The sequence below is a fragment of the Nymphalis io genome, chromosome 9, assembly GCF_905147045.1.
Source record: "Nymphalis io chromosome 9, ilAglIoxx1.1, whole genome shotgun sequence".
Classification (NCBI taxonomy): domain Eukaryota; kingdom Metazoa; phylum Arthropoda; class Insecta; order Lepidoptera; family Nymphalidae; genus Nymphalis; species Nymphalis io.
In genome coordinates this window covers 10935262-10959661 of record NC_065896.1, presented here as the reverse complement: position 1 = coordinate 10959661, position 24400 = coordinate 10935262, and the positions used below count along the sequence as shown (strand labels likewise).

At 35.4% G+C, this 24400-nt stretch overlaps 1 protein-coding gene across 5 annotated transcripts in view; it reads left to right on the top strand.

The window, feature by feature from the left end:
* LOC126770539 (cytochrome P450 9e2-like) overlaps positions 1–24059 on the top strand; it is a 383011-nt gene extending 358952 nt beyond the window's left edge. For 3 of the 5 annotated variants that reach the window (XM_050489980.1, XM_050489979.1, XM_050489983.1), the window contains 10 exons: positions 20785–20987; positions 21159–21322; positions 21418–21555; positions 21691–21893; positions 22052–22187; positions 22272–22373; positions 22499–22720; positions 23258–23358; positions 23452–23620; positions 23751–24059. In XM_050489980.1, coding sequence (XP_050345937.1) covers positions 20785–20987; positions 21159–21322; positions 21418–21555; positions 21691–21893; positions 22052–22187; positions 22272–22373; positions 22499–22720; positions 23258–23358; positions 23452–23620; positions 23751–23917 — 1605 coding nt within the window. In that variant the 3' untranslated portion in view covers positions 23918–24059. Of the gene's footprint in view, positions 1–18889; positions 18984–19957; positions 19973–20784; positions 20988–21158; positions 21323–21417; positions 21556–21690; positions 21894–22051; positions 22188–22271; positions 22374–22498; positions 22721–23257; positions 23359–23451; positions 23621–23750 lie in introns of those variants that run through there. The other 2 variants (XM_050489981.1, XM_050489982.1) reach the window with 2 other exon arrangements.
* The last annotated feature ends 341 nt before the right edge of the window (positions 24060–24400 follow it).

The following is a 24400-nucleotide window of genomic DNA, read 5'->3' as shown; positions in this document are numbered from 1 at the left end:
ATATAAACTGTGAGCTAATCTCATAATCGCGCATTAAGTCGTCAATATTTTTTTCTAATTTACTTTTTGATAATTTAATCATATAAAATTCTTGCTTCAAAGAGGCGGCATCTGTCACAGTATTGTAAATATGCTTTACGTGCGATACATCGCACTGGTGGTAGGGCTTTTTACTGGTGGTAGGGCTTTGTGCAAGCCCGTCTGGGTAGGTACCACCCACTCATCAGATATTCTACCGCAAAACAGCAATACTTGATATTGTTGTGTTCCGGTTTGAAGGGTGAGTGAGCCAGTGTAATTACAGGCACAAGGGACATAAAATCTTAGATCCCAAGGTTGGTGGCGCATTGGCTATAAGCGATGGTTGACATTTCTTACAATGCCAATGTCTAAGGGCGTTTGGTGACCACTTACCATCAGGTGGCCCATATGCTCGTCCACCTTCCTATTCTATAAAAAAAAAGCTATAAAAAGATGTAATTATCGAATCTCGACACGACGTTTGAATGTGCCACGATGTGACTACATATCGTGTGCTTGGCCCTTAAGACCTCATGTATCGGAAACTTTAACAGAAAGATCTTGAGCCCTCAAAGGGCTTCAGCAGACGCTCAAATCTTCGCAATGTCAGCTAGTGTGTCAATAGGTGATTATTATTCGTCATTCGAATAATGGATATCCACACATTCCTGGAAATTCCACTTCGAAAGAGTGAGAATATATTTTAAATTACACATTTGCATTGGTTTCGGCTTCATTTGCGTTGGTCAAATTATCCAATCAAGTCTATATCTCCTTCAATTAACAAACCAAAATTAACAAAAAAAATATATTACTAACGAACGCAGTCAACGTTTAATAACAGGTTCAGATAGATAGACATAGATCTAAGCCCATGCGGACGAAGTCGCAGACAGCTAGTAATTAATAAAATTAAAATATATAGTAATTTTAATATTTAATAATAAAAACTTTACGTAATGTAATAGGTGAGATGGATTCTGGATATATATTTTTAAAAATTTACAGAGTGACCGAATACCAAAATATTTGCCTATAGAAAATAATAATCGAGTAAGCTCAAAAACAAAACACAATTGCTATAAGCATGTTTTATTTTCTTTGTTAACATAATACTATTAACGTACATTTTATTAAATATTAAAATTCGGACGAATGAAAATCCTCTTAAAACATTATTTACGCTCCTAATACATTTTCATTTCATTTCGAGAAATACTTAAGTCGACTTTTAGAAAAACATTCAAAACACCGCAGTCGAAAATCTGGTATTTGAAAACCACCCTTCTTCGTATCAATGACCAATCGAAGAATAAAATCAAAAAACTTCTTGAAACGAAACTGATACTTAAGGTCTACAATTTAAAGTTACGTCGGCGGTTAAGTTGGCAAAGATACCGCAGAAACTCCCAAGTTCAAAGTTCCAACGTTTGATGTAGAGGGAATTATTCAAAAACCACTAAGAGCTTCGGCGTTTAAAAGCGAATTGTTTGCAACTTTGGGACCGGGAATAACGAATGTTTGCACCGCGTCCGCTAATTGATTGTGGAGACCTGCGGGCTTGTTTTTGGAAACAAATATTCAGGTTTAATTTCTGGGAATAAGGTAGGATTATGACTAATAATAAGTCTATATACACTAAACTTAACATGTATTATAAAAACTTTTAAATTATCTAAAGTTTTTTTAATAAAAGACGGTTTTTTTTAGATTCTAATGGTAACTTAATTTTGCAACAGCATCCGCAAACGGAAAACGGAATTGTTAATATGCACAAAATATGTAGAATATGCTGGGTACAATGGATTAATCATAAATCAAATAAGATCAATCAAGGGCATAATATTATAGCGCACAAGTATGTGCGCATAGGTATTTTATTGAAAGAATTATCTGTTCTTTCAATACATACCCACAGGACATACTTAATGCACCAGCGTGTGCGTAAACACAAGCGCAATTTCTATTGCCTCTATTGCCCTTTCATAATCCGATGGGACGGCTATCCGACACGATCGGAAAGAGTTCAGGCGCAGGACCAACGGCTTTATGTGCTTTCCGAGGCACGGGAGTGGAAATTAAGAATTTTCGCCAGAAAAACTCAATAACTTTTTATTTTCCCAACCTGGGATTTGAACTGAGTACCTCCGGGTCTGCAGGCTTACATATAGTCAGTGGACCAACGAGGCAGTCACTAGACTAATGAAGCATTGGCAACCTCCCCTCCTCTGTGCCATGCTACAATCGTAGTTCAGTTATCTATTCAATGATTGATCGATAATATGGTTATTTTATAACTATACTGATTGTTCCATCAATAACAGATTCCATATAATAATATTAATTATTTAGTGAAATTGATCATCAATCATATAAGTGATGGTAATGAGTTGAAGTTTACGAATTGCTGAGCTCGTTTAAACATTCAGGAATATAATTCGATATTATAATTTTTGAAATTTCTCCTGTAACTAGTTCACTTATTAATTGTAAATTAATTGAATTTGACGTACAATTTTACGGCTAGTAACGATTATTGAAGCTTATTTCTAGGTCAAAATATATGAATTTTATAAAGTGAACAATAATTAATAAATCGTTCACATTATATGTGTTTATACACATATAATTATATATAATTTATTTGAAGACATTCTAAGCAATGTAAGCCTAAACGGCTTAGTAATTAGAATATATGAATCTTTAATAATAAATAATCTTTAATATGAAAACGAAGATCGTGCTTATTTGTTTTTATAAGTTGTTTCATACTCTATGTAGTAAGATATCGTGAAAAAACGTGTATAAATAGAAATTTGCGGAATTAGAACAGAATAGCTTAATAATCAATCAATCAATCAATCAATCAACAGCCAATCGTTGTCCACTGCTGAACATAGGCCTCTCCCAAGGTGCGCCAAAGCTCCCTGTCCTCCGCCTTCCGCATCCAGTTGGTGCCCGCCACCTTCTTAAGGTCGTCGGTCCACCTGGCTGGAGGGCGCCCTACGCTGCGCTTGCCGATTCGCGGTCTCCACTCTAGGAGCTTAATAAACTCCTTCTTAATATGAGAACTGGCCTTTGCCGTGGGACATGTGCGGTCAGTTACGTTTTGGGGAATATTAACTCTTAAATTGCGATGGAGCTGAAATTAAGCTGCAATGACAGATTGTATTACATAAAGTTGGTTTGGTATAATACATTTGTTGGTAGGGTTTTACTTAAGACCTCCTCGCCTTAGTTGATAGCCTAAATAGTTGATAATACACGCAGACGTATTATAATTTATTTTTATTTATAGATCAATTTTGTAAGATAACATGTCGGGTGAATTTATTGTATTAACCTGATGTTAATGAATAATGAAGACAAACTCGCAATCAGCAATGCTTAGCATATTTAACTAATCAATATTGTCATTTCGAAACGGCAGTTGGGATTAAATATGTCTGAATTTCTTAGTCGTCTACAGTATTAACAAGTTAATGCTTATCCTATTAAGTCACTAAAAAACTAAAAAAAAGGTTTCGAGCTAATTCCACGCTGTTCTACGGCGGGTTGGATACGCATAGTAATTCAATCGGTCACGACAGCCTCTCTTTAAAAGTTTTGAAAGAATTTGGATGAAATATGGCAGATAGCTTATGCCCTGACTAACACATAAGCTATCTCTTTTTATCCTCAAACTTGAAAGATATAGGCAAAAGAGTACCTTGTAACTATTGTTAGTTACTAATAAAAAAAACAGTAATTAGAACACGTGCACCACAGAATATTCATGTGTTCAATATTTTTTTTATAATTCATCTCTTGATCGGACCTCTAGGAAAACAAAATCCTCCAAGTGTCGCATAAAATTTGCCACACGTGTTTACAACCAGCCCCTATTGAAACAACGTAGTGTAATATGCTCTAAACCTTCTCTAAAAAAGAAATCTACTATATTAGCACAGCAGTGGGACATTAACAGTCTGTTACTTCTATAAAATCATCGATATAATATTTATTATTCAGATTAATCGTTGTGTATTATCTTATGTCATTGGATATTAATGATCCATCATCATATCGCGAATATGAAGCGTAAAATATCTACACGGAATAATAAGTGGATGCATTTGGTGGCTGTTTCATTCGGTTTTCAAAGGTTATATAAAGAAACCTAGACATTATAATTTTACTCGAGTCAAAACTAATCTTGATTTACAATCTAATTATCCAATACAATATTATTTTAAGACCTTACCAGATTTAGAGATTTTTATGATTTTTATATTTCAATAATTTTTAGCTTAAACTATTTAGAGTATTACTTTACCGAATCTGTGATTTAAATACATATTCATTTTATACAACTGTACATTTTTACTTTATTTTATTTAAAATTAAATTATTTTTCAATTTTGTGTTTTTTATCAACTATTATAATAATTCCTTAGTGTATGTAATTATTATTATTATGACTGCTATGTACAGTTGTTATTGATATGCATGTCTTTTTTGTTGACTTTAATTGAATTGAATTAGTTTAACATGTGTATTGTGGGTGTGCTTTATAATAAATAAATAAATATTATTTGTCGAATGTGAATTTTTTCGAAAATAATCTGGAAGAAAATCGGCAATAAAATGTATATGTATATATCCTATAACACTAACTGCAGTACATAATAATAATATCCTGGGACATTTTTCACACACGGCCATCTGATGCCAAATTAAGCTTGTACAAAGCTTGTGCTATGGAAATCAGACAACATATATATTACATATACTACTTTTCTTTTGTAAATACATACTTATATAGATAAACACACCCAGACTCAGGACAAACAGACATGTTCACAATCTTCGGCGTGAAAGGCAAGTATCCACCAACCACGCCAACCGGCTCGACTAATACTAATATAATGTTAATTATTTACAATTGCATAAATTTTATAAATACGTTTTATTTAAAATCATGCCTTTAAATAATTATCAAATAAATATGTATTGTATAATACATTTATATAATATCTTTAAATGTCTTTAAATTATTATTTAATTATTAAATAAACTAATAGCTTGCTCTTTGACGATGCGAAATCAAAACTATGTGTTATTTTTAATCTATTTTTTTATGAAATCATTGTAAAGAGTATTCAAAATTAATTTTAATGAAATAGTTAAAAACGCATACATTCTGTATAAAGTCGTTATAGTAATAGTAACAGTTCGCAAATATCAGTTGTTAACAGTTTATGCGTCACTTGTATTGGTCAATATCACAGTTAATCGTTCTCAAAGTTAGCAGTTAGTTTGGAAGACGTATAAACTAGTCTTGCATTAAATATAGCATATATTTGTAAATCTACATATTTTTAGTTAGTTTAATCTAAATACACTTGAGTTTGGTTCGGCTGTAAGATATCTAAATATCTCACTGGTCCAGCGGTGCAGCAGCCTCTCTTAAATAGAATCCAGCTCTCAAGCGTTTAGCTTATTATACCAACAACAACAAAATAACTGTTTTTTAACATTTATAACATAACACAATATCTGCGTCATTACCGTTCACCATACGTTTTACAATATATGTTAAGGTATATATTCGGATGTTTATTTTCCGCCGATAGGTACTTTAAAAACTCAATATCATGGAGCCGAGAGGTGTACTAGTTCCGACCCTTGAAACTTCGAGTCATTCGCCTTTATAAAAGCCGAATTGGAAGCAGAGTCCATAATGATTAAACTTTTATTGTGACTTAGGAATTCTGACAGTTTCAATCATATAAAAATGAATGTTGGTATTATTATATAAAGATGGATGTTGGTAGATATTGATAGCCCTCGACAGTGTTTTTATTACCATGAAAATTGTTACATATATTTTTTCATGGAGAAAGGATTTTTACTATCCAATGCAATTTACAATTTAAATGACAAACATTATGACATAGAAAATTTATATAATATTATATAAAAATGGATATTTTGATATCAGTAAAAAATATATAAATCATATATATTATACTCTATCAAAAAACTAACTTTGTCCATACTTTTGAAGAATAAATTTATAGTATCAGGTCTAAGTTAAGGCAAAGTTTCCAATTTAACGATTGTGTTACATTAAATATGTAGAGGTACAAATTATATTATTTATTTAATCAATAAACATATCGAAAGTACATTAAAAATACAGTTTTAGTCAAGCGATTAACATTTTTTAGCATTGTTGCGTTTTTATATCGTTTAAATTTCTTTATCGTAATATTCCTAATTGAGGGCTACTTATGTATATGTTTTCTCTTATAGAAATGCGTCTTGACGTGACTCCGACTCTAACTCACACATCACAACTTCATCACGCAAAAATCAATTTTCATAAATTTTAGCTTCGACTTATATATAATAATTACATACATATAACAAGTATAAAGTATTAAATTTCGTGAAAATTCATCGTAGAATTAATTAAAATCTTCAAATTGTATGGGTTTCTCCTTAAAAGATAGGATTTTCAGCTGTCAAGGGCCGTGAATCGTGATCAATCTTAGCGTTGAATATTTTTCGATTTCACTCAGGGGAGGTACCGACGAAAAAAAACACGATCCGAGAATTTTAATACTTTGCCGTTTCACGCTATCTCGGCCTGTTACTTTGTCTACGTTGCATTGGATATATTGATAAATTACATATATATCATAAACAATAAAATAAAATAATATTGAAGATATCTTGAAATATTTATAAAAAAATAACATTTAAATTTTATGAGGGGAGATAAAATAATATACACTAATAATAATAATAATATCCTGGGACATTACTCACACACAGCCATCTGATCCCAAATTAAGCAAAGCTTGTGCTTTGGAAACCAGACATCTGAAATACTACAGTACAAGTATACTACTTTTCTTTTGTAAATATATACTTATATAGATAATTAGGTAGACATAAAACAGACATGTTCATGCACACAAATGTCGGTCCTGGGTGGAAATCGAACCCACAACCTTCGGCAAGAAAGGCAAGTATCTATCAACCACGCTAACCGGTTCGTCAACCGCCAATATGTCAAAATATTGACTCATTACCACTAACAACACATTTATAATGCACAAGAGTATGCGCATTAAATTAAAAAAAATATAACACATTCAAAAGGTATTAAATTACAAAACATGTTCAAAAACATAACAATTAAAAAATATTATAAGAAGGAAGTTTTCAACTTCAAGTCATAATTATAAGAGAGAGTACAAACAAGAAACACAAAGGTTTACTTTGTAGCACCCGTACTTCAAACATATTATAGCCTCCTCTTTAATGTTAAAAGTTTTTACACTAACTATTATAGCAAAATATTAAATACACATAAAATTTTTATTATGCGACCAACTTCGTCATATTGTAATAGTGTTTAATAGTTTTGTTCTCTTTCTCTTTTCTCATTTTGTAATCGAGATTATGTATAAGAAAGTTACCTACTTCGCTTAAATTTGTTTTTTTGTATGTGTTACGCAAGCCTACACTTTAATAAAATCAGTAAATAGTAATTTTGACCTTCGTCCAGAGAATTATGTTGCAAAAGCATATTAACAACTTATTACTAAGTTTCAAGATAAGGATGAAGCTCTTTATTTTATTAGCAATTGTCTTAATCGTGCCCCATTCGATTCGCAAACTTTTCCCGACAAGCCTCTGGAGTTGGGGCACAATCTCCTTTACTTGGGGCAGTTACGACCCGTCGGCCCTTAATGTGGATATTACCGCGAATTTACGTGTTTTCTTTTACTTGTTTGCGGTGATTTAGATATGTGCCTACTAAGATTGTATTTAATATCATGTTTATATTTATAAGATACTAAATCTATATTTACTTCCACAAGGCCACTTTTCCTTATTAGTCATTTAACTACATTTATAATAATTTGCATAGTTCAGTTAAAACGACTGTTAACTGAAGTAAAATAGTGATTTTAAATAACGACGATAAGTATCACAATCTCTGCAATATTCTTCTAGCTTAAAAAAGATGATATATTATTTTAAAACGCAATGACAAAATGTATTCTCGTATAGTCGTATAATTAGTGACTATTTTATTCAGATGTTACTACACTGAACTCCTTTTATACAACGAATCTTCATTTAAACCAATTATTATTTTGCAACGCTTATAATAATAATAAAAATAAGAATAATGTGTAATAATTTCCAATAATTTTTTTCTCTGTTTTCGCGAGATAATATTTTGGTTAATATGTCAGCAATTAAGTATTTTATTAGGTCTAACGCGCGAAGCCACAGTAGCTACAACATACTAAAACAAAAAACTTGTATTGTCTCTTGATCTACCTATTATTGCAGACTAACGATTGGGTCACCTGATGGCCACTGCCCATTTACATTGGCACTGTGAGAAATATTAACCATTCTTTACCTCGTCAATATGCCACCAACTTTGGAAACTAAGATATTATAGCCAATGATAAATATAAGCTGGTTGATGATTGGTGGTTGACGTGGTTGGTAGATTCTTGCCTTTCACGACAACAAAAGAAAAATAGTATATGTAGTATATCAGTTGTCTGGTTTCCATAGCACAAGCTTTGTACAAGCTTAATTTAGGATCAGATGGCTGAGTGTGAAAACCGTAAAAAAAAAAAACAAAAAATAAAGCAGGCTGCATAAGGCAGGGTCTGTGTCCCTAAGATCTGCGAATAGGGCCTTCGGATAGCGTCCCATAAGACAGAGGCGCTATGGTTCCATAGGAAGGAGCCAAGGAGCAGGGAACCGCCCAACTCGCACATCCGCGTTGGTGACTCAAACGTCCAAGTGGCCAGGTACATGAAATTCCTCGGCCTCACCCTAGATGGTCGCTGGGGCTTCGAAGAGCACTTCGAGCGCCTAGGCTTCCGGATCGAGAAGGTAGCGGGTGCCATGCATAGACTGCTGCCGAATCTCGGGAGACCGAGGGAGGAAGTTCGCCGTCTCTATGCTGGTGTCGTGCGATCGATGGTCCTCTACGGGGCACTGGTTTAGTTTCACAGGCTATCTGCGAATAGGGCCTTCGGATAGCGTTTCATAAGACAGAGGCGCTATGGTTCCATAAATGCCAAGGAGCAGGGAACCGCCCAACTCGCACGTCCACTTTGGTGACTCAAACGTCCAAGTGTCCAGGTACATGAAATTCCTGGGCCTCACCCTGGATGGTCGCTGGGGCTTCGAAGAGCACTTCGAGCGCCTAGGCCCCCGGATCGAGAAGGTAGCGGGTGCCATGCATAGACTGCTGCCTAATCTCGGGAAACCAAGGGAGGAAGTTCGCCGTCTCTATGCGTGCGTTTAGTCTCACAGGCTATCGGGCGTCCGCCGCTGCAGGACTAAGATTCAAAGTTCGCACGATATCCTACGAGGAGGCAACCGTCCTAGCGCGCTTTTCGCCCTTGGATATTCTTGCGGATATGAATGCGAGGGTCTATCACCAAACCCGCATCCTCCGTCAGAACAGTAGAAACGCGCCCGCTCCAAGTGCACTGGAGGCGTTAAAGTGGCGGGAACACAGGAGTCACACCTCTTACAGCCCCGACGCCTAGGGCTTAAAAGATAGGGCGTAACCCTGGGGCCGTGGATGCGTGAGGTGGGGGCCTCGCGTATCTTATTTCAGACGGCCCTGAGGAGGATGGCAGCCAGGATGGCCTCGCGCTGTCGTACGCAATAGCGAGGAGTGTGGGGGGTGAGATCACCTTCGCCCCCCGAGGAGAGCTCCGCCGAGCCACGAGCGGAGCAAAGCACGGGAGAGGCCGCGGATGCGTTATATCAACGCGATCCCGCAGCCTCTTCGATCCGTGTCGAGGACAACCATCATAACCTAGTTGCCCCCCATGGGAGCTAGGTACCTTTTTTTAAGGTTTCCACTGCGTGAAAAAAAGGGGTCTGTGTTCCGGTTAGAACACAGCACAAAGAATTGCTGTTTGATGGTAGATATATCATGAGTGGTACCTACCCAGACTGACTTTAACAAAAAACTACGACGTTGTTGCAAAGCCTCAGTAAAGCGATGCACGAGCGTGACGTGTATTAAGACGTTGTGGTAACTTCTCATAAACAGTTTGATACTTATAACACCTGTTCAGAATACGCACACTTAATTTAACATTCTTATCAAAAGCAAACCAGAAAATAAACATTTTAATATTATGATATATGTGTAGGGCGTCCACAGTGGACTGTAATTTAGGGGATTTGCGAATATCGTGGTGACAGTATATTAATCACGTTGCGTCGTGTCTCCGACAGACTGACGCGCGTCATTGGTAGCGACGGCGACGCGAGGCTGGTAGTGTAAGTTATGGAGAGACGACACAATGGTAAGGTTTGTCGTTTGCGGGTTGATTTTTAAACTATATTCTATAATTACTCTAGTATATATGCAAATGTCAGATTTCAAACGTACTTTAATATATTTTAAATATATTTTAGAAGTAATTCCAAGTTCTGTTAATGTTTCATACTGTGGATTGTAATAGAGTGAATTCTAAAGAAATTTATGCTAATCTCAAACCTACATATCCCATTTCAAAAATTTGTTCAAGAATTAACATGAAATTGGAGTTTAACTAGTAAAGCGAAAAGTACTCAACTGTTTGATTAATGAACGATCTAGTAATCATTGACAGAAATGCTTGCTTTTAAGGCATAAATAGATCTTAATAGACTTCATTAATATGTATAGTAAATACTAATATTATAGGTATCTATTATTATTCGTGAAATAAAACTTTTTCTTGCTCGTAATCACCCGTGAACATGACACAAAAATCAGCGACGTATATCTTTTGTTGTATTACTAGTAAAACGTGTGAAATTGCTTGCTATGTATAAAACGTTAGTAAATATTTTATTCACATTTAGTTGAATAATATTGGTTCAAGAATCGTTTATTCTATTGAGTTGAAATTTTGGACAGTTGTTATGTTGTGTGTGAAGGTTTTTGGCATAAGATAATAAATGTAGATGACGCGTCAGTCGTACCTGAGGTCACAAGCATATAGCTAAAATAAAACCCCTAGGCGTTTAATGTCAAGGCACATTACTTAAGGCACATACACTTTGTGAATATTATTATATTGTGAATATATTATTTGTGAAGATTTTAAGGAGGAAGTTGCATTTTACAATTTCATTCATAATGTTCGATAGATATTCTACCGCAAAACAGCAGTACTTTATTGTTGTGTTCCAGTTTGAAGGGTGAGCCAGTGTAACTACACAGGACATAACATCTTAGTTTTCAAGGTTGGTGGCGTATTATTGATGTAAGCGATGGTTAAGATTTCTTAAAATGCCTGTCTATGGGCGTTGGTGACCACTTACCATCAGGTTTCATTTCCTCGTCCGCTTACCTATACTATAATATATATATATATCTTTTTTAAACGTAACAATACAAATAATAATGATTACATGTTGTAAAGATTATTAAGATATCATAATAATATATATATATAACGACTTAAGCAACATTTTCATAGTCGAGCCATTTCACCATTACAAAGGTTGCAACAAAATAGCAGAAGCGACTGGGCCAATACAAATCGTGATGAGATTAGGCTTAAAAATCGAGATTCGGCACGCTTATAACTTACTAATATTATGAATAGGAAAGTGAGTTTCCGCCCACGGCTTCATCCGCGTGTGACGGGGAAGGGATTGGTATAAAGAATCCTATGTTCTTATCTGTACCCATGATAACGTGGATGAATGCAAAATTTCATAACGATTAGTTGAGTAGTTATGACGCGATACCATAACAAACAAACACTTTCACATTTATATTAAACTATAGGATAATCATATACTTAATCATAACTTATGTCATTTATATGCTCATAACGTGATATATTCGGATTCATTTAACAACTGAAAAAGGAAATAGATAAATCAATTTTATTGAAAAATCATGCCATGTCGTCAATCAATCATTGTGTTGATTGTGCCCCGTTGCATGAAAATTGCTTGGTGGTGGGTAGTTATTTTCTCTTGTTCTCTAGATATGCGATGCAAAAGCAACAACTAACGAGCTTACAAACATATAAGTACCAAAAGTTTGTTTATCTTTTTTCTCTATAGTATAGGTAGGTAGCATGTATATTGTTTACAGTACAGTAACAGCCTGTAAATGTCCCACTGCTGGGCTAAGGCCTCCTCTCCCTTTTTTTTTTTGAGGAGAAGGTTTGGAGCTTATTCTACCACGCTGCTCCAGTGCGGGTTGGTAGAATACACATGTGGCAGGTATATTGTTTATGTGTCAAAAATGATTAAAATAACTAGTGTTTGACCGGTGTTTGACCGGTGGTCAAATTTGAACAGAATTATTATTCAAAATTTGAGGTTTAATTATTCAAAAATAATTTCTTTTTACTATTATTTTAATTTTTTTTAAAACACTAAACTGAATTGTTTTGCCTCTGGCAAACATAGACAAGCTTATATATAGTTTTCACAACAAACTATAAATATATATATAATGCACCTTAATGACTATTAACTTTACAATTGCATAAGAACTACTTAGGTATTATTATTATCAAAGAGCATATTGATTGAAAGATGTATTGTAATACTAAGCAAACCTAAGTATCACTTATACTAATTTCAAGGTCAAATCTTTAATCTTTGTCACCTTCCTCGAAAAGGCAGTGTGTCACGAGTAGCTTGCCACCTTGGAATGTCCTTTACCTTGCAAGATAGTTTTCAGACTTCATAACAATATAATTTTGTAAGTACGTATATAAAAGCAACCTAACCTGAATTCACAAAGGTCATATTCAGGTACAATCCGTCATATTCTTTTAAGTAAATGCATATGCATAAAATATATTAATTATGATTATATATATGGTCCAGTGATACATCTTTCCGTTCATATGTTTTTTCAAAAAACTTCAAAGTATATATCTCAAAGCTCTATTAACTAATCCGAATAGCATGTAAAAGTAAATTTGGATGTACAGAAACATTTGTATCATACAATCAATCAACAGCCAATCGTTGTCCACTGCTGAACATAGGCCTCTCCCAAGGTGCGCCAAAGCTCCCTGTCCTCCGCCTTCCGCATCCAGTTGGTGCCCGCCACCTTCTTAAGGTCGTCGGTCCACCTGGCTGGAGGGCGCCCTACGCTGCGCTTGCCGATTCGCGGTCTCCACTCTAGGACTCGTCTGCTCCAACGGCCATCGGTCCTACGACATACGTGACCAGCCCACTGCCACTTCAGCCTGCTAATTTTGCAAGCTATGTCGGTGACTCCGGTTCTTTTCCGGATAATCTCATTTCTGATCTTATCCTTCAAAGATACTCCGAGCATAGCTCGCTCCATAGCACGCTGAGCGACTTTGAATTTGTGGACTAGTCCCGCAGTTAGTGTCCACGTTTCGGCACCGTATGTCATGGCAGGTAAGACGCATTGGTTGAAGACTTTCGTCTTCAAACATTGCGGTATAGACGACTTGAGGACTTGACGAAGGTTGCCAAATGCTGCCCATCCCAAGCGAATTCTTCGATCGGCTTCCTTCTCGAAGTTGTTCCTACCGACTTGTATTATTTGTCCTAGATAGGTATATTCACTAACAACTTCGAGAGGTTTCCCCTCGACGTATATCGGTCCCGGCACGACATGCCTATTGAACATGACCTTGGTCTTGTCCAAGTTCATACCGAGACCGACACACCGGGAAGACTCGCCTAGGCTACGCAGCATTTCGGTGAGTTGTTCCAGCGACTCTGCTATGATGACGATATCGTCGGCAAATCGAAGGTGTGAGATGTACTCGCCGTTTACATTGACTCCATACCTAGTCCAATCCAGCGTTTTGAAAACGTCTTCCAACGCGTTGGTGAACAGTTTCGGGGATATTACATACACCTGTCTCACCCCTCTGCGCAGTTGGATCGCCTTCGTCTTACAGTCTTGGATGTGGACAGTCATTGTAGCGGCGTTGTACAGACATCTCAGTACCTCGATATATCTCCAATCGATATGACATCTCTGCAATGAGTCGAGCACTGCCCAGGTTTCGATGGAGTCGAAGGCTTTCTCGTAGTCCACAAATGCCATACACAGCGGCTGATTGTACTCTTCGGTCTTCTGCACAAGCTGCCGAACAGTATGGATGTGGTCCACGGTGCTGTGTGCCTGATCGAAAGCCGGCTTGCTCTGGGGGCTGGAACTCGTCAAGTCGTCTGGCGAGACGGTTCGTGACGACTCTTGAGAACAGCTTATACACGTGACTCAGGAGGGAGATTGGTCTGTAGTTTTTCAAGAGGGTTTTATCACCTTTCTTGAAAAACAGTACCACCTCACTCCCGCTCCACGTTTCCGGGGTCTTGCCATGTTGGATGACGGAATTAAAGAGGCTTGCTAGCTCTTTCAGGACCGGAGTCCCGCCTGCCTTAAGCAACTCTGTTGTGATTCCGTCATCTCCCGGAGCTTTGTTGTTTTTAAGCTGTTCTAGAGCCGCCCTAATCTCTCCTTGGTCAACGACCGGGAGCTCCTCGGAGTAATGGCGCATAAGAGGGGCGCGCTGGTCATCAATACTGATTCCCACGGGTTTATCCGATCTTGAAGAGAACAACTGCCCATAAAACCTCTCTACTTCTCCGATAATCTCAGGCCTAGAGGTAACGACCCCACCATTTTCAGTTTTAAGTTTTGTCAGACGCGGCCTCCCAAACTTGCGAGCGAACACTTTCGATCCCCGATTTTGCTCAATCGCAGCCTTGATGGCACGGGTATTGGAGCGTCGGAGATCGCGTCGCGTCAGCGTTTTCATTGTTCGGTTTAAGGCCTTATCTGACAAAAACGATGGTAGTTCTCGTCGTTTTCTCATGAGCTCGAGTGTCTCAGCAGAGAGTTTTGGTGCGTTGTCTCTTCTCTGTGGCGGAAAACACTTGCGGGATGTGTTTTGCAGTATTTTGACCAGCGTGTCGGTTCTCTCATCAATGCTGCTTATGGTTTCTAACGCGGTGAATTGATTTTGAAGTTCCATTTGGAACTTTTCGGAGCCTTGAGCAGCTTGGAGCATGGTAGGTCGGAGAGTAGACCTCATCATTCTCGATCTTTCGGCTTTTAAGTTGATATTTAGAGTGCCTCGAACCAAGCGGTGATCACTTCCGGTATTAAACCTGTTGATCACTGAAACATCTCTAAATATGTGCCTTTTATTCGAAATGATAAAGTCTATCTCGTTCCTTGTCACGTTATCGGGGCTTCGCCAGGTCCACCTCCTCTGAGGCTTCTTTTGAAAGAAAGAATTCATCAAAAAAAAGCCCCTGTGCTTCGAGAAAGTTTACCAGCATTTGCCCCCTGTGATTTCTGCAGCCGAAGCCGTAAGGTCCGACTTTCGATTCACCGCTATCTTGTACTCCCACTTTAGCATTAAAGTCTCCCATAACAACATTGTAGTGGGCCTTCGAGGTGTCGTTGAGGGCCTTTGCGATGTCCTCGTACATCGCTTCGACCACATCATCAGAGTATGTCGAAGTTGGCGCATATACCTGTACGACCTTCAGGGAGTACCTGTCGGAAAGTTTTAGGACAAGGTACGCTACCCGGTTCGACACACTACTGATTTCCACAATGCTGCTAATGAGATCCTTTTTGACTAGAAAACCGACACCACCCTGGGAGAGGTTATCACCTCCGCGGAAGTAGAGTAAGTTACCGGACTCTAGAGTTATCGTGTCCTCCCCCTGTCTTCGGACTTCAGATAACCCCAGTATATGCCAGTTTATATGACTTAACTCTACTTCTAATTCGGCGAGGTGATGGTCCAGCCTCATCGAGCGTCCATTATACGTTGCCATTTTCAGTCGTTTTATACGGTAGCCTGCCGTGAACCGGTGATTCTTAGCACCCCCTGCCCTGCCGATACCGCGACCGCTACCTTGGTCGGGCCTAGCGGGCTTGCCGGTAACTGGGGGCCTTTTTTTGGGCGCATCTGCCATTAAAGGAGGGGTTTGCCCATACTCGCCGCGCTGGGCAGGCGTGTTGGCGAGCGCAGTAGGGGGTAAGATGTTTATGGGAGGGGGGACGCTGCTGCCCATCCCCCCTTTTCCCCGTCCCTCAGTCGCCTCTTACGACACCCACGGGATGAGATTGGGGGAGTACTATTCTAAGCCGGTACTCCACGGCAATTGTATCATACATGTTTTAATAATTATTAGGTCCTTACATATGAAATTAACGTTTTGTCGTACTGACCACTTTGATCCGAAATATCTCCTCTTTGGTTAAGAATTCCAAATTCAAATTAATAAATTCATTTGTTTTTTCCTCATTATTTTTTCATCATTTATGGCGTCGCTTATAACCGCACAATGGAAAACATGAAATATCGGTATATTTACGAATACGAGTTCCAACTTGGCACCAGTGCTGCAGAAACAGCTCGAAGGATTTATGATGTGTACGGCGCTGGTGTCGCAAAAGAAAGCACGGTACGTTTTTGGTTTCAACGTTTTCGTTCTGGAAATTTTGACCTTCAGAACCAACCCCGTGGACGGCCGGAGACCAAAGTGGAAAATGAAGAATTAAAGGCTATTGTGGAAGCGGATCCATTACAAAGCATTTCAGAGATAGCTGCAGACTTCGGGGTAAGTGATAAAACTGTATTAATCCACTTGAAGAAAATCGAGAAAGTAAAAAAAACTTGAACGATGGGTACCTCATGAATTGAGTGAATCGAACTTGCAAACACGCTTCGACTGCTGTGTTGCTTTGCTCAACCGACGCAATAATGGAGGTATTTTCAATCGAATCATTACTTGTGATGAATGGGTTCCTTCAAACGAGGCGTGAAGAGGCATCTTGCGGGCCGGCAAGGCGGTGACGGCTAGTACAGAACATTCTTCCCGACTGTACTGGCCGTCGTCGCGTTTGGACTCTACTACCACTTACCATCAGGTGGAGTAGACTCATTTGCCATCCCGGACATATTAAAAAAAAATGAAAAGTGGACACTGTACGATAATCCGAAGCGCTCGTCGCAATGGCTGAACCCTGAAAGAGAATAATTTTAATGGTAATTATTTGGTATAGCAAATTTTCTTCTAAAGATTAGATGATAATTACATTTTTTTTTTTTTTTAGGAATATAAATATAGAATAGGAAGGCGGACGAGCATATGGGCCACCTGATGGTAAGTGGTCACCAACGCTCTTAGACATTGGCATTGTAAGAAATGTCAACCATCGCTTACATATCCAATGCGCCACCAACCTTGGGAACTAAGATTTTATGTCCCTTGTGCCTGTAATTACACTGGCTCACTCACCCTTCAAACCGGAACACAACAATATCAAGTATTGCTGTTTTGCGGTAGAATATCTGATGAGTGGGTGGTACCTACCCAGACGAGCTTGCACAAAGCCCTACCACCAGTAAAATCACAGCAGTACATTTTTGGAAGACAATGGATACTTAGCTTAAAAGCGGAACTGTCCCGCTCAATGGTCGCGTTATGTATACACAAAAGAAGAGCTCAATAAACCCTATTATCTTTCACCTCACACAACAATATCCGATTCTATGAAAGCTTTCAGCTTTTGTGATTTCATTTTGATCAAGCTTGATTTTATTCATTTATATAAGCAATTATTTTGAAAGTAACCCTTGACTAGTTGAACATGAAATTATAATATTTTTATCGATAAAATAAAACATTAAAGATATATCTAGAAATTTTATATATACATATGATGGTAAACCTATTTTTCGGTTATTATTGGAGTTTGTTTTTTGGTTGGATTTTTTTTTATCTTTTAAATGTAGGTGTTATATTTTTTATTATTAAATATGAATGGACCCTTCCAAATGCACTTCGTAAATAAGAAATAAAATCAAAGATGAGATTATAAGGGAAACAAACCGCAAGTACCCTTAGTTATCCAACCGTGATTTTTTTCACTTATATTTGACAACCCATAAAGAATTTATAGGCTATTCATTACGATCAATTTACAAAAATTTGAAGAATATAATAGTTAAGAGTGGATTGTTTACATTTTTAAAGTTGGAAATATAATTTCTTTTTCGGATAATATTACGTAGAGGACCTATCCAATTTAATTTAGCAATTAATGTTTCTTTATAAAATGTATTAAAATAACAACAGGCGATTAGAGAATTTTAATTTTTTAATGTTGGTAAAAAACTAAGACCATCGAACATTATAATAGTGTTCTTTTATAAACTTTAGGGTGCACATCGAACTAAATCAAAATCAGTAATTATTTTATGCCCTAAACAGAATATTTGCGTAAAATGAAAAACAAGATATATCTGAATTTATAATTTATAGCTTTTTTTAGTGACTAGCAACAAAATATATATATATATATATATACCCTATCATATCATATAAAAAAATATTTAAATACCTATATATATATATATATATATATATATATATATATATATATATATATATATATATATAGGTATTTAAATATTTTTTTTATTTGTTGGCATTACAGGTGTTCATGATGACAGTTATAGAAGACACATGTGTTGACCTTTAATAGGAGAAGCTTTATCTAAGCATCGAGCATAATAGGAATTCATCAAATTTCTTATAAAATATATTTCTTATAATTAATTAAATTTAATTTTTTTTTAAATTGAAGTCAATTGAAATAGTTTTGTTACGTTCATTATTGAATCTGTGTAACTGTGTAATATGTATGTAGTATCTTAGTTATAATTTTGACTTATATATTAAAAATAAAAAAATTATAATAAAACAAAAGATAAATATCATTAGGCCCGTATATAATATTTTTAGCTAGCAATACAGTCGCAATTTAGTCTCAGTAAGATCAATTGCTTTATTAAGTCAACACGTCCCATTGTGATTTTAATGTTAACTTCAAATTTTGAAGAATCTTTATAAATAGGTGTAAAACAAAGTAAAACGTGAGTAACTTTTTCATACTGAAAATCTCGATCGCGTAATCTTTACTCATGAAAGTGTGCAAAAACTACAGCAGCTTAAAGCTTTTCATTCGTGTTGGCTTATATATTTTAAATCCTTTCTTCTACCTTTTTTTATAGTCCGTTCAAGTTGGTAAAACCACATTTTAACACGATTTTATTAGCTTGACCCGTATATATTTATGTACATATATAAAGAATCTTTCAACGTGAATTTAGCCATCTTCAAGACGTCTATTTAACTTGAAAATTGGCACACGTACTAAAGACCGATGACTGTACCATAATTCAATAGTTTATTTTAGTATACTGACCAGGATCTCCAGGAAAACAAAATAAAAATCAAAAGCCGGTTTTTGATAGCAGTTTTTTTAGTATTGTAAACGATTTATTATTTTCAATATTATTTAAATAAAATATATATTTTATATATATATTACAAAATATCCATGATTCTGTACTATTTATGTTTGTGACACGATAAAATTGGAAAATCACGGCTAGTTGTTATTTTAAATAGATTTTCACTTGATTTAAAAATTGAGACAGACGGAGATTAAGACGTGGGAAGAATCATAATACTAATATAAATAATCAAAATACGTTTTTTAATTGGATGGACTAACTACTGAAAAATAGCAAAACAATTATAAAAAGCAAACAATTTATAAAAAGAGAGTAATCACAAATTAAGCAAACGCCAGCTAAACAATGTGTATAAGTGAGATCGTTAAGGTTTACGTACGGGTTATACGATATATAATACAAATTTAACACCAGTAAAACCGAATCACAGCTAGTTAATAATATAATTATCTAACACCTAATATGTAGTATGAAATACTCTCGTACTGAATTTGTGTTTTTACTTTTCTTTAAGTCCAGTTTAAAAGCAAGCGCGTTTTATATTTACAGGATGCGTCATACTCACGATTTTTTTTGACTCGTACTGACATCCAATTGTTCTATCTGTACGTAACCATTTTAATTTTCCCTGCGAGGTCATTTCCATTTTAGTCGTTTAAAATTGACATCATTGTTCACGATAAAATTTGTTGCTCAACAAACAGACATGTTTTGAAGTAATATTTATCTATCTAGTAGAAATTTTATTTGCTGAAATATCCATTAAAATTAATTAAAACTAAAGTTATTTACTAGCGTTAGTTCTAAATAATGAACTTTATAATGTATTTACATATATAGTATCAAATTCCCACAGAAACAGGTGTCTGCATTTAGATAATCAATTTATAAATAACTGAATTAATATATATTATAATATAATATTATATTTCAATACTTGATATTGTTGTGTTCCGGTTTGAAGAGTGAGTGAGCCAGTGTAATTACAGGCACAAGGGACATAAAATCTTAGTTCCCAAGGTTGGTGGCGCATTGGCTATAAGCGATGGTTGACATTTCTTACAATGCCAATGTCTAAGGGCGTTTGGTGACCACTTACCATCAGGTCGTGCTCGTCCACCTTCCTATTCTATAAAAAAAAAAATATTAATATTTTAAAGTTGCTTAGAAAAACAATAACAAGTCAAATACAGATTAATCCACCAGAACGCATTTGAACATAGTTGAATAAGCTTGAGAACCTTATTAACCTTAAAATTTAAAATTATTAACTTAAACTTAAGTGGAACGGAGGCCTAGCAGTGGGTTATACAGTTGTTATACTACTTATTTCCCTCTCACAGAATAACATACTTAACGAGGTGCAATGTGGTTACATATCATGACATACCATTACATAAATGTAATTTACTTACAGATGATAATTTTAATGATATGGATCGCTGTGCTGCTAGCAGTACTTGGTCTATACTTCCACCAGACTTACTCCAGATTTAGTAAACATGGAGTGAAACATATGAAAATTGTGCCGATGTTTGGCAACATGTTAAGGGTTATTTTGCGTAGAGACACTTTGGCTGACGATTTAGACAGAATCTACTACACTTTCACAAAAGAAAGGTGACATAATAATTATTCAATTATTATTCCTTTAAAGAGACTGAGGATATTTCATCGATTTTATAGACTGTTTATTTATATAATAACTTTTGTGACTCTCCTCGAATTCGTAATGTTTTTCCAAGGTTATTCCCTAAGTATTTTTTTATTTAAAATTCGTTCTTATTAAAGATTCGTTGGGAAGTATGAATTTATTAAGCCTACGTTAATTATAAGAGATCTTGAGCTAGTGAAAAAGATCACTGTTAAAGATTTTGAATATTTTCTTGACCACCGAGGTTTTGTGGATGAAAAAGTTGAACCTCTATTCGCGAGAAATATTTTTGTTTTAAAAGGTTAGTAAGCGTATATTGAATAAACGTGTTATAAAATTTAATTTAAACAATAAAAATTACCACTAATGTTATGCAACCAATTCAAATATTTATAGGTGAAGAATGGAAAGATATGCGTTCAATGCTAAGTCCAGCGTTTACGAGTTCAAAGATAAAACTGATGGTACCATTCATGGAAGAAGTGGGCAAGCAAATGATTCAGGCTATCAACAAGAAAATCAACGAATCTAATAGTGAGTGATAATGTATGGAATTAGAAATAGTATTTGGATCACATAAAAACAAATATTAAAAATATATAATACAATATAATTTATATACAACAAATAAAATGTATATCGCGATGTATATTCAAATTCTATTACCAGCTGGTGCCATTGATGTGGACTGTAAGGACTTAACTACACGCTTTTCAAACGATGTAATCGCATCTTGTGCATTTGGCCTTAAAGTAGACTCCTTTACTGATGAGAAAAATAAGTTCTACGAGATGGGAAAAACTGCTACCACTTTCAAGTTGCGGCATATGTTATTATTCTGTTTTCTTGCTGCTTTTCCTTCTCTTTCAAAGGTAAGATTTTCAGAAAGTATATTTTGATAAACCTGGTCCACAATTTTTATGCCAAATATTGGCATAAAATATTATTATCATTTACTTGACTAATTATGTCATAAATATGTTTTTGCAGCATAACTATTATAATACAAACAAGATATTATTGTTTCCAGAAACTGAAAGTAACATTGTTTTCAAAATCAACTACAGATTACTTTAAAGAATTGGTGCTCGGTACGATGAGAGACAGAGAAGCGCGTAATACCATCAGACCTGATATTATCCATCTACTAATGGAAGCTAAGAAAGGTGAGATAAACGTTTTAAAATAATGAACACAACTGAGGTGCACCATTAACATATTAAAGAAATAATGCCGACCATTGTTAACAGGACAATTAGTGCATGATGATAAGGAAGAAAATGCGAATCAAAAAGACACTGGTTTTGCCACCGTCGAGGAATCGTTTGTTGGCAAGAAAACGAATAACAGAGGTTGGTATTTACCATTTATTAAGAGCTTACTATAATTTTTATTACTAATAAGTGAACTAAATTGTTTAAAATTGAGCAATATTTAATTTTTTTGTATTGATATTTATAAGCTAGTTTTTAATTAGTGTGGTCCGACATCGATCTCGTCGCTCAAGCAGTACTATTCTTCATCGCTGGTTTCGACACAATATCAACTGTGATGTCGTTCGCACTACACGAACTAGCTGTTCATCCTGAAATTCAGGAACGTCTGGTGCAGGAGATTAAGAATCATAATTTAAAAAATGGTGGAAAGCTGGACTTTACATCAATCCAGAGATTGACGTATTTAGACATGGTGACGTCAGGTAAATTTAAATATTTATATATTAATGTATGTTCTCCATGACTATGTTCATGATCCTAGACACTGTCCCCAGAACTTACACATTGGTTATATTTTGTTTTTTTATTTATTTTTTTATTTTATAACGAGATCTTCATTGTTCACTCAATTAAACTAATGAAGATTTGGTACATGTGAATATAAAACAATCTGAATCGCTTTATATATCTCAAGTCTCCTTTAAAAATTATCATTCAATGAAAACTGAAAACAACGTCATTTGCTTTTTATTGTAAATAAATAATAATCTATGAATGCTTTTAGAATATTTTATTTACGTATTTATTTTATATTAATGTTATAATATAGTTATAACTTTTAAGTAAAATATTAGTTTGTACATATTTATACGTACGTCTATGACTTATATGTACCCAGGTTCTATTTATAAAATCTTCTTGTAGGCTGCCCCATATAATACACTATAATCGTACTAAGAGATATTTACTTGCGGTGTATAATAATGATAGACAATAGTTTTCTATAAACTCTTTTGCAGAAGTACTCCGGCTATGGCCCCCTGGTTATGCTTTAGATAGAATTTGCGTAAAAGACTATAACATGGGAAAACCAAACAGTGATGCTACAGAAGACTTTATTGTGAGTTTTTATACAATATATAATAAACAAAAGATATACATATACTATTGGTAATATAAATAAAACCTTGAGCGTTTTTTTTTCTGTTATCAGGTAAGAAAAGGTGAATTAATTGCAATACCACTTTGGTGTTTCCATCACGATCCAAAACTTTTTCCTGATCCAATGAAGTTTTACCCCGAACGTTTTTCAGAAGAAAATAAACATAATATTAATCCTGCAGCCTACATGCCTTTCGGTCTTGGACCAAGAAACTGTATAGGTAAGTAATGTTTTGTAATTAAATTTTAATTTATCTGTTTTAGTTATTGCCAAATTAAATATCACCTGAAACATTAGGTCTAAGAAAATATTAAAACCATTTAATATTGTTATTATTTCATTAATTTCAGCTTCAAGATTCGGCCTGTGTGAGCTGAAAGTCCTTCTATACCAAATTATGCTCCATATAGAAATTTCTCCATCGGTCAAAACATGTCTACCTGCAAAGCTATCAACCGAATCATTTAACCCTCGACTTGTGGGCGGGCATTGGTTACAATTTAAAATTCGTAATTAAATACGTCAACCATAATAAATAATAATGCTTATTAACCACCTATATTGTCCATACCATAAAATTCGTGGTAACTAAATGTGGTCGAATAAAGATTACTACAGGAAATGTAAACAATCTAGACCTTAAAAGACCCGAAAAGATGAACAAAAGCAAGATTTTTTCATAGTTTTTTGTATAATGACATCTCTAAAGTGTGCTATTCTTGTTAAAATTAACAATATTATAGGAATAAAGTTTTTTTTTTATTTTAATTTTCTACAGAGGTATGTAGACGTTACCGGGGATATCGTTCTTAAGGCGTATTCAGATATAGTTCCATATATCATCCTTTTTTGACGTTTTACATGTAAAATCAATGTTTATCCTACTACCCCATGACGTTTACAAGTTTAAAAGACTCAAAAAGTTTACTCGCAGAAGTGTTGTTGCAAGCTAAATTGCTTTCACGAGTGTATGCGAACAGGCTCGACCCTTTCGAGCTCA